Source organism: Ptychodera flava, chromosome 11, assembly GCF_041260155.1.
Source record: "Ptychodera flava strain L36383 chromosome 11, AS_Pfla_20210202, whole genome shotgun sequence".
NCBI classification, from domain to species: domain Eukaryota; kingdom Metazoa; phylum Hemichordata; class Enteropneusta; family Ptychoderidae; genus Ptychodera; species Ptychodera flava.
Genome location: NC_091938.1, coordinates 35,712,902 through 35,724,002, shown reverse-complemented (window position 1 = coordinate 35,724,002; position 11,101 = coordinate 35,712,902). Strand labels below are relative to the sequence as shown.

Sequence of the window (11,101 nt, the reverse complement as noted above, 5' to 3'; positions counted from 1 at the left end):
GTACTTAAGTATGGCTAGCTAAATTTTTGCTTATTTATGAAGTTTAGAAATTATCATTAGAGCAGCTAAATATTGGACAAATCCCTATTTTTGTTAATGAAGAAAGCCAAGCTATATGACATATCTTAGACACTTATGCTACTTTATGAAGTTTAGAAACGATAACTAGAGCAGCTAAATATCAGGTATATCTATTCCATAATATTTTGTTTATGAAGGAAGTCCAGCTTTCTGATATATCTATACAAGTTTTTCTTCAGGAACGCCCAGGTAATTTTGATGTAATGTATAATGTTTAGAACGATTATTGGATCAGCTAAACTGTTGAATTAGCTGTGCTCATTGATACAGTTTAGAAAACAGAACCTTAAAGGCTGAATTCTGCACCTTGTTTGTCATTCAGTTGCTGTATAATTCAGTATAATGCCTTTCTTTTTTCATCTCCATTACAGCGAGTAGAACACATACCATAATTAGTTTTCAAAAATTGTTCTGCCAAAATATTAAATTGGAGTTCCACATAAGAACTTTTCAGGTCAAATCTTACAAAACAAACTTGAAACAAATAATTTAATATGCGATGCTGATAATATTTTGAGATCATCCGTGACTATGATTTTGGCTGACTTCTTTCATAAAGACGTGTTTGATAAAATTTATATGTTTCAGGAAATTTGCCGTATCTGTGTACCCCTAGAAATATGATCCCAGTGGCGACTAAATCATATTAAGTTCACTTCATATTTTGACATACGTCTGATACAAACAAAACGGATTTCATATAAGCATTATATTGCCTTCTGTATTGTGTGGAGCAAAAACAAATGGTAGAACGTAAGATAAACCGTAATTTGAAATGTAATCTTTTGGGGTATTAGGTAAGTCTTGGTCCTATTTCATGAAAACTGTAACGGATATTTGTATATTACAAAAGGTCACCTTAAAGAAAAATAAATCGCTTTACTAATGATACCCACAACCAGGTTATGTATAAGTTAGGCTCGGCATATGACTTAAACAAAGACAGGTTTAACAAAAATGTTCACGGGTCTCAAAATCGTGATTTTGTGGTACCCTTCAACATATGACTGTGACAGCTGTTGTGTCCCAATATATTTTCAGTTAAAAGTCTATTTCATATTTGTGGCATGGCCTCGTAGCAAATAAAACAGATTTCACACAAGGCATTGCCCAAAAATCTATTTCGTATTTGTGACAGGTTCTTATAGCAAATAGAACAGATGTCATACAAGGCATTACCCTTTATTATCTGTCTAGGTTAAAAAATGGTAGAATATGACGTGTAACAAAAAAGATGCAATTCGCAATACTTTGACTTTACAGTTCCCTTTTCCAATGCTTTTTCTGTTAAAAGCCTCTTTCATATTTTGATATGTCTCCGTAGCAAATAAAACAGATTGCATTGGTAGAATTTGAGATAAGCAGTGACAGTAATTTGCAATATAAAGTTTGGGGTACAGGGTAAGTTTGGTCATATTTTATAAAAGCTATGGAAGATATTGCATATTAAAATATGTCATCTAAAAGAGGAATAAAATCCCTTTTCAATGTTAGCCCACAAGCTAGGTTATGTAAAAAAATAAGCTCAGCAGATGACTTACAAAAGACAGGTTAAACGAAAATGCATACGAGTTGGCAATACTGTAATTTTGCGGTACCCTTCAAGGTATGACTGGTATACCTATAGCATCCCAATATTTTTCCTACAAAAGTCTATTTCACATTTTGACATGTCCTTGTAGCACATAAACAGATGTCATACAAAGCATTGCCTTTTGTGTTATGCCAACTTGAAGGTAAAAAATTGGTAGAATTTTTAGATTTTGGGGGTATGGGTAAGTTTTGGTCCCATTTCATAAAAAAATCTATCGAAGATATTGCATATTTACGGTGGCCCATATGTGACAGGTATAGACTTATTTACACAGACAAAACTTTAGTTTTGATGGACAAACCTTTAATTTGGGCGGACACATCTCTGATTTCTACGGACAGAATTCTAATTTGGGCAGACAAAACTTTAATTTGGGCGGACACATCTCTGATTTCTACGGACAGAATTCTAATTTGGGCAGACAAAACTTTAATTTGGGCGGACACATCTCTGATTTCTACGGACAGAATTCTAATTTGGGCAGACAAAACTTTAATTTGGACGGACACAATTCCAATGTGGGCCACCAGATCTCTATTTTCTACGGACACAATTCTTTTTTCAGTGGACAAAACTTTCATTTGGACGAACACAAATTTAATTCTTATGGACACAAGTCTTATTTTGTGCAGATACAACTCTAATTTTCTTGGACACAATTTTCAATTTCCTGATATACAACTTTAATTGCTCCGGGACAAGTCTCATTTCAACATAGGCAACTCCTATTTCAACAGCCTGCCCTCTAGTGTTCACTGTGACAACAAGCAACTTGCAAAGACAAAACATTAACTTTCGAGGACAAAACTTTCTTTTCCTCACGGCGGATATTAAAGTATCCCACAATACTGTTCGTCCGCTAATGGCGTTGTGCTACTGCGTTGGCAATATGGAGACTTGTAGCGACTCTATTGCGGAGTATTGTGAAGACGACTTGATCGAGTATTTCTTTTATAGAGGATATAGGTACGACGAAATTGTGTTGTTCCTGGCAAAATATTACGACATTCATATCAGTCCAAGAACTCTCATGAGGCGATTGGCACGGTTGAATTTACGGCGACGATGTGCTCATTACGATATCAATGTTGTGAGAGACTCTATTATTCAGATACTGGATGGCCCTGGCTGTGTAGGAGGGTATAGAACAGTGTGGCATTCCCTTCAGTTGCGTGGCATACGTGTGCCAAGAAGTGTTGTTCAAGAAATGTTGAGGGAATTGGACCCAGAAGGCAGCGAACTACGCAGAGCGCACCGTCTCAAACGGAGGGAGTATCTTTGCCCAGGGCCCAATTGTGTGTGGCACATCGATGGCTACGATAAGCTAAAGCCCTTTGGATTCCCTATACACGGGTGTGTTGATGGATATAGCAGGAAGATTTTGTGGCTGTATGTAACCCGTTCTAATAACTTGCCAGACAATGTGGCCGCATACTATTTACATGCTGTGCGTGAATTTGGAGGGTGCCCCATTGAGTTGGATACTGATTTGGGTACTGAAAACGGGACAGTGGCAGCAATTCAGTGCTTCTTTCGAGATGACTCAGATGCTCACAGATATGTTGCCTCACAACGTAATCAAAGAATTGAGGCTTGGTGGTCATTTCTTCGCAGAATCGTTCCTCATGGTGGATCAACCTGTTCAAAGATTTGGAAGCACAGGGTATCTTTGACAGTAGTGATAGGCTGAATAAGGAATGTTTATGGTTTTGTTTTGCCGGCCTCCTTCAAGAAGATTTGGATCATGTGAAAGAACACTGGAACACACACTATATAAGACAGTCTCGAAATGAGACTGTCTGTGGTAGACCTGATTCATTGTACTTCATTCCAGAACACCATGGTGGCACAGACAATTTGATTCTGCCTGTTCCAGAGCAAGAAATAAACTATGCAGAAACACAAATCATTGAATCAGATGATACAAATGAATACCAGGATTACTTCAAGTATGTGGTTCAAAGTTGTCAACTGTCAGTACCAGATAATTGGAGGGAAGCCAAAGCCCTGTACGAGAATTTACTTGTATGTGCAAATGATGGCACATAATGTGCATTAAGAAATGAATGCAGTGGAACAGTAATTTTTCGTTTTGCATTGTTGAAGCCCCATGAGCTGCAGCTCAATAAAATTTGTGAATCAAATGTCGCCAATATTCTTGTCACAGATATTTTTGTAATTAATAACATTGTATATCATAAAAATACTTATTTGTGACAAAACAGTAAAGACAATAAATAGATATCAGTGTATTTGAAATTTCCCACCATTTTCTAAAACATCAAGTATTGCAATGGAAGAAACAGTATGCAGTGTCTCAGTGGTATTCAGTTCCAAGTGTTCTAGAGAATGGGATCACATTTTCTTTACAAAGATTCATATAGGTAAATACTCCATTGTCTTCTGCAGTATGCGTTAAAAGGAAATTTCAGTACAGTGAAGAATGTTGGTTCAGTAATTCAAAACTGTCATTTTAGAATCCTTCATTCATGTCTCATGCTATATATGGTTGTCAGGAAGTCATTGGGCTTAGAGAGGGAGTTTGAGTACATGTAAAAGCATACAATACAAACATATTTCAGGCCCATTCATAAATTCATATAAATAGTATGTTTAGTCACCAATACCTGCATCCATACAGCCAGAACTCTTTGTTTTGAAAAGTGAACTTCAGATGCACCTAAATCTTCATCTCAAAGTCTGATCCTTACGCTGATTTGGTGTAGAGGCCACTCAATTGTTACAAAATTTGCAATGGGGTATTTTGTAGAGAGTTTTGCAATGTGAAATATCCAATAACTCTCTTGGTGTTACTTCACATGTGGTTCTTCAATTCACATGCAACTTCATTCACATGCAAGCATGTATGGACAACGTATATGCTTAGTTTCTGAATAAAAAACATTTATTTCAAAAAACAAGTATCCAACAGTAGACCAATCAATAGTTTGTTTATCATTTTTTCACTATTCTTTGTACACACACATATTTGCCATAATGCAAGATCCATTGAGTGTAAAACTTGGACCTATGAGACATCTTAACACCTTGTTTGATTTCTAAGGTTTATGATCAGCAACTTTCTGTAGTGATTTCAGAATTACAATTTCAAACTATTAGAACTGGTCTCAAAATTATGTTATGAAAATAAACACTTTCTGATAACTACTAACCTCCACCCACAATGTACTGGGAGAAAAATATAGAACTGCCCAGCAATAGTTGATTTATTTGACTGAAGTTTGCTCCAGAGGTGTGAAACAGTTCTGGGCTCCACTTAACTGAATTTTAGAGTGCATTTGGCTCTACAATTTTATATTGAACAATGTCCTTGCCTGAGGAGACTAAAAAAGTACATCAATTATCTTACAGCGTCATTTCATTGCAAGTTTTACAATGAAATGAAGCTGTAAGATAATTTATGTACCTTTTCAACCATAAATGGATGTTGCAACATACAGTAAAATGCTAGATCTCTGACCTGTAGAATTTACATAACCCCTGGGACATTATTATCAGCCATTTTGAGGTCAAAAAGTCAACCAGAGTTGCAGCTGATAGACCTTTAATAGTATTGATTCAATATTGTAAATACAGTGAATAGTAAACAACTGTATGTCAACTTGGTATTTGTAGTACAGGTGAAGAGTATCAGTCATAAACATTGGGAATGCAGGAAGAGAATATTTGAAACTTTTCACAAACTGTAAGTTATTATAAACACTGAATACAAGAAGAGAATATTTGAAACTTTTCACAAACTGTAAGTTATCATAAACACTGAATACAAGAAGAGAATATTTGAAACTTTCATCTCAAAGCACCAAAGCTATGCATAGAAATATTCTAACAATGTGTGAATGGTGCAGATACACAAAAACCTCATTAACAATCAAGAAAAACTTTGTTGTAGCTTTAGATGGTATAACTTTATCTAATCAAAGTAAAGATCTAGCATCAAGTGCTTGGTAAATGTATAAGATACAGGTGTGAAGATCCTTGTTCTCCATGGTTTTTTTTCAAGTGTTTTGTCCAACAAAAATCTCCAAAGTCACTGTTTCTAACAAGATCAAACTTAGCATGGTGACCTTCTAGTGCTAACCAAATGTGAGTAATCATTGTGAGCTAAAATGATTAAAGCCCTATTAGCTATATCCTTTCTGGCATGCTTACCAAAAAAATTACAATCTTTGAAGATATGTTTTGGATTCTTTGACTTTAAATCACTATTGATTCTGAAAATGTTACAATTTTTAATAATTTGCAATAGATTTGGTTAGTCAAATCCAAACATCTACAGGTAATCATCATGAACTTTGCAACAGTATTCAAGCTCAGCTGGAACTCTAGACCCTCTAGCTTTACTTTTTGTCTAGAATGATGCCAATACTTCAGAGTAGCTCCCCTTCTCAAAACCAGTGTATACTACACATACACAGGTAGAACACTGATTGATATATGTTAGTGTTAATAGCTTGGATGTATATTATTGAGATCCCTGATTATATAACTGTATCAAACCGGGCTACTGAATGAAACACAAACAATAAAAATGATGTAAGATAAAATTATAAGGGCTTCACAACATAATTCTTTCAAGGTAATCTAACACTGGCAAAAAGGGAGAAAACACCTGTTGTAAGAATACTGATTTGAAAATATACTGGCAGTCGGATGAAAACTTTCATAAAATATAATAAATGCTACATTATATTGCATTGGCTTACATTATGTGGTTTGAAAGTTACATGCCACTAAGGACACGGTGAGTACTTAAAATATCAAGACTAGCATCTGATAATAGGATGGTAACAAAAAAAGAGGATGGTATTTATGTACACAGGTGATGCGTTTACAGTGAGATCTGCTTGCATCATCATGTATTCAAAAAAATTCTCATGCATATCCAAAACCTTTAGCATTTGCAATTCCAAATGCAACATCATTTTGAACTCATTGTATGTGTTATGTACAACTTGTAAGTGAAGTATACAGCTGCAAGTATTGGCCTTGGGAAACCTTGATGGTGCACCGGACTCATCATTTTGATGCAGAAATTGAATTTCTAATCTTAATCCAAAGATAAATTCACTGCAGCCAGTACTGAACATGAGAATTTGTGGAAATGTTATGTTAGGAACTTCACCCTCTTCAACATCCTGAAGAAAATCTGCCCAATAGGACAACACATTACTTTCAACATTAAATTTGTTTGATCCAATTTCACTTCTTGTGTGTTGTACCTTGTTCTCAGCAGCAAACATATCTGCTGTGAGAGCAACAGATTGATGACAAAATGCTGGCTTGAAACTATTTGGATACTGCTGCATTGCAGCAAGTACTCCAAGTGTAGATAGACCATCTCTAAACTGATCAAGTGCAGGTCTGTTCCTGCCATATAAATACCATTTTACTGAAGACATAATAACCCTTTCTTTGTCATCTTCACATCTGATTATTTTCCATGTGCCAGCTAAATCAAGGAAATTCTCCAAGCTTCCAGTTATCACACTATCAGTTTCAGACAAAGTGGCATTCTTTAGTTTCATTAATTCCATTTTACCATAACTATTTTGTGGGAGGTCATCCAATGTAGGTTTTGCACCATCTGGCCCAAACACTACAGCATCAAAAAAATGCTCAGCAAAACAGTGTGGGAGGGAACCCATGAACTAAGGACATGGCAATCAGTTGACCAGCAAAGTAGTATTCATTCTCATCAATACACTTGGCAACACAAGAAATATACTTTGAATCTGCATCACCATCAAACAGCTGAGAATTTGTGATATGATTCAAACTAAGTGTCAACATTTCTCTCATTGGTCCACCTGCGTCAACTGCTCCCTCTGATGACCCCTCATCATCTGTAAATTTGACAGATATTTTGTTACAAGGATTAAACGACTTGCGTTTCAACCCCCTTTTTACACCTTCAAGGAGTTTATTCCTTGAAATGTTAAACTTTGATATCTTATCTTTGTTGATTTGAGTAGCTAAATTACTCAAAATATCCTGAAATGGAATTTCTGCTGGCAATTCTGGTGAAACTACTTTAACATCATCTTCAGAATCAGAGCAATGATTATCAAGGTCATCTGTGAAAAGTGTGGCATATACACTATCAGACACTGTTTGAGTTACATCATCTCTTTTGAACTCTGTTTGTGAATCCATGCTGTTAGTATCACTTTGAACTGACCGGCTATTATGACAAACAACTCTATGACCTGTGTTTGAATCAGTAGGGTCTCCAAATTTGATTCTCCTCCTCTTATTTGGAGGGTTGTTATCTATGTCACTTGTTTTCAGACTACCAGTAGATCTATCAACTGACTTGATTTCATGATCATCCATCCCATTATCATCATCATAATCACACAATACTTCATTATCTTCATGATCAATAAAACTTTCAAACCCTTCCGCTTTATCAAAATCATCCTCTGGACAAAGATACAGGCATATTCTTTTATACTCCCTTCCCAGTGCTTCTTTGTATTTACAAAGGGTAAAAAATTCTTTTTTCTCTTCACCTGGTATGAATATGGCTCTTGAGCCATCCTCAAAGAGAAGAAAATAATTCATACCATCATCAATAAATTTTTTGCGGAACACTTTCCATTTGCTTAAACCACTCTCTAGGATAGCAGAGTAATTTGCATTTCGATGCACTTTAATGGGCAGTCGTTTACCCCAATGTGGTTTCAATACCCCAGTTTTCTCATCAAAATACATAAGACCAATGTTTATGGTAACTTGCTCATCTTGTGACTTTGATTTCTTCTTGCTGGCTGTAAAAGGCAATTTCCGGAAGACAGAACTTTTTTCATCTTTGTAAGACTTGAATGATTTTACTTTGCCAAAGAAGCCCTTCTTGTGTTCCTCAACATCTGAAAAAAATTGAGAATGTTACAGCAACATGAAATCAAAATTTAACAACATACAGGGTATATATCAAGTATTTAAAAATTTCATGCAAGAAAGTTACACGAGGTTCAGTGGACATATGTTTTTTTAAGTAGTGACATGGGTGATTGACAAATTCTTAACAATCCATATTCTTGTTTATTTTCATGTGATTTCTCAGCAAAAATGTTCACAAGTCCTTTTTGAAGAAAATCTTAATGGACAGTGTGAGTATTTTATCTTGCTCTGTATTCTAAAACCACTAAGTATTTATAAAAGGTTAAAGCAATGAAATAATAATAAAATATGTTTACCAAAAAATAAATTGATTTGAGAATTACTTTTATCATAGTCACTACAATTTCCAACAAAAAATTGAGCTAAATCATTTTTGTCTGGCAAAATTACATACTGCAAGGCTGATTGTTGTACATATTTGAGGGAAAGTACTGCTGCCTGGTGTGAGGGCATGAGAATTAAGTGTGTCTGACACAAAGTACACATACCGGTAAATGCAATCACTATGTAGTACAAAGCTGATACATTTTCAAACAGGCATACTCCATGGTCATTTCAATAGATTTTAGGTGTCTCCTACGATAGCTGTTGCATTGTAGCTTTCAGAGGTGATTTAGCACCATAGTGTCGATCGACTTGAGCATAGTGGTGAAAGTAACAACTCACCATCCTCAAGACAACACAAACACACCGCCCTCAGCTTTGAGTGCCCCTGAAATCTCACAACACTGAACTTAGTCTCAGTTTCAGATTCAGTTTCCAGTTCGAGGGACTGAGCATTACTTTGCATTTATAGTAGTTTTTACTATTTTTTCGAGTCATTTAAGCCCATTAGCTGCTTTTCTTCATTTTGCTTAAAAAACTTTACCACCCAATCTTCGATATCTTGGCTTCTCAACATTAGTCACATTACCTCTGAAAATCTTACTAATCAATCACTAGCAATGTAATGGGTCTATCAAATTTAATCATCTTGCATACTCGTTGGTGGCAGCCATACTTGGCTGGCAAGCCAAAAATCATTTCTTTGTTAAAATCTAAGTTGTTTTGCCAATCCTAAGGCCTTTGCCTATATCAGGAAAATTTAACGGCTACACATTGGAAAGGACTTTTGAATAAGCTGCTATTGATTACAATTATTGTGTTCAAATTATATAAAAAGATGCAGCTAATGGGGTTTCAACTAAGTTTAGCCTCTCTAACCGAAACTGAATCCAAATCCGAAAGCAAACCTCTCCACCGTGCACCTCCAGCTCCCTATGGAGAAAAAATAAGAACACTAACCTTTTGTTTTGCAGTCAGAATACACGACATACAGTTCAACATTATCCCATCCGCAGTGTGGTGGGTAAAGGACACGTCCTTCCATCCGTACTCCTCTGAAACGTTCTGATTCGCTACGATTAGGGCCAGGACGAAATGTCTTTGGTTTGTACCTCAAACCACATGCACCGGGAAACTGGCCTTCCAGTGTGCTTAATAAAACTGTTAAATTTTCCTCTGTGGGAAGTTCGATGGATTCGCCTGTCTTGATATTGTCTGTAACGCAAACAAACCTGGAGCTGGACATGGTGATACTTTTTTCGTCTGCAACACAAGCGCTAGCACTATAGTACACACGTTGGCGCGGCGATCTACTGCGATGTCGACGAACAGTATTGTGGGATACTTCAATATCCGCCGTGAGGAAAAGAAAGTTTTGTCCTCGAAAGTTAATGTTTTGTCTTCGTAAGTTGCTTGTTGTCACAATGAACACTAGAGGGCAGGCTATTGAAATAGGAGTTGCCGACGTTGAAATGAGACTTGTTCCGGAGTAATGGAAGCTCTATCGCAAGAAACTAAAATTGTGTCCAAGAAAATTAGAGTTGTGTCTGTACAAAAGAAGACTTGTGTCCATAAGAATTAAATTTGTGTTCGTCCAAATGAAAGTTTTGTCCACTGAAAAAAGAATTGTGTCCGTAGAAAATAGAGATCTGGTGGCCCACGTTGGAATTGTGTCCGTCCAAATTAAAGTTTTGTCTGCCCAAATTAGAATTGTGTCCGTAGAAATCAGAGATGTGTCCACCCAAATTAGAGTTTTGTCCGCAAAAATTAGAGTTATGGCCCCCAAATTAAAGTTTTGTCCATCAAAACTAAAGTTTTGTCTGTGTAAATAAGTCTATACCTGTCACATATGGGCCACCGTACATATTACATATGTCATTTTAAGAGGAATAAATTTCCATTCTAATGATATCCGACAAGTCAGATTACGTTAAAAAATTTGGCAGATGACTTACAAGTACCACAAGAAAAAAGCACATGGATAGCAAAATGGTTATTTTGCGGTACCGTTCAAAAGTTGAACATAACAGTTATTGCATCCCTATATTTTTTCTGTCAAAATTCTATTTCGTATTCTAGCCCTCAGGGATCCCAAGGCTTTATAAAAAGATAGGTTTGTTATCCTGGGGGTGCAAGTAGACCCCTCTGGTCCACGGCCTAACATTTCTTGACTGC

The 11,101-nt window shown here is 36.1% G+C and overlaps 1 protein-coding gene across 1 annotated transcript; it reads right to left on the bottom strand.

The window, feature by feature from the left end:
• Nucleotides 1-2,166: 2,166 nt before the first annotated feature.
• LOC139144165 (uncharacterized) lies at nucleotides 2,167-10,782 on the bottom strand. The gene is made up of 2 exons (XM_070714821.1): nucleotides 9,887-10,782; nucleotides 2,167-8,568 (listed from the first exon to the last, which is right to left on the bottom strand). Exons 1-2 carry the CDS (start codon nucleotides 10,170-10,172, stop codon nucleotides 7,316-7,318), a joined length of 1,539 nt encoding a protein of 512 aa, XP_070570922.1. The 5' UTR covers nucleotides 10,173-10,782; the 3' UTR covers nucleotides 2,167-7,315.
• Nucleotides 10,783-11,101: the final 319 nt, after the last annotated feature.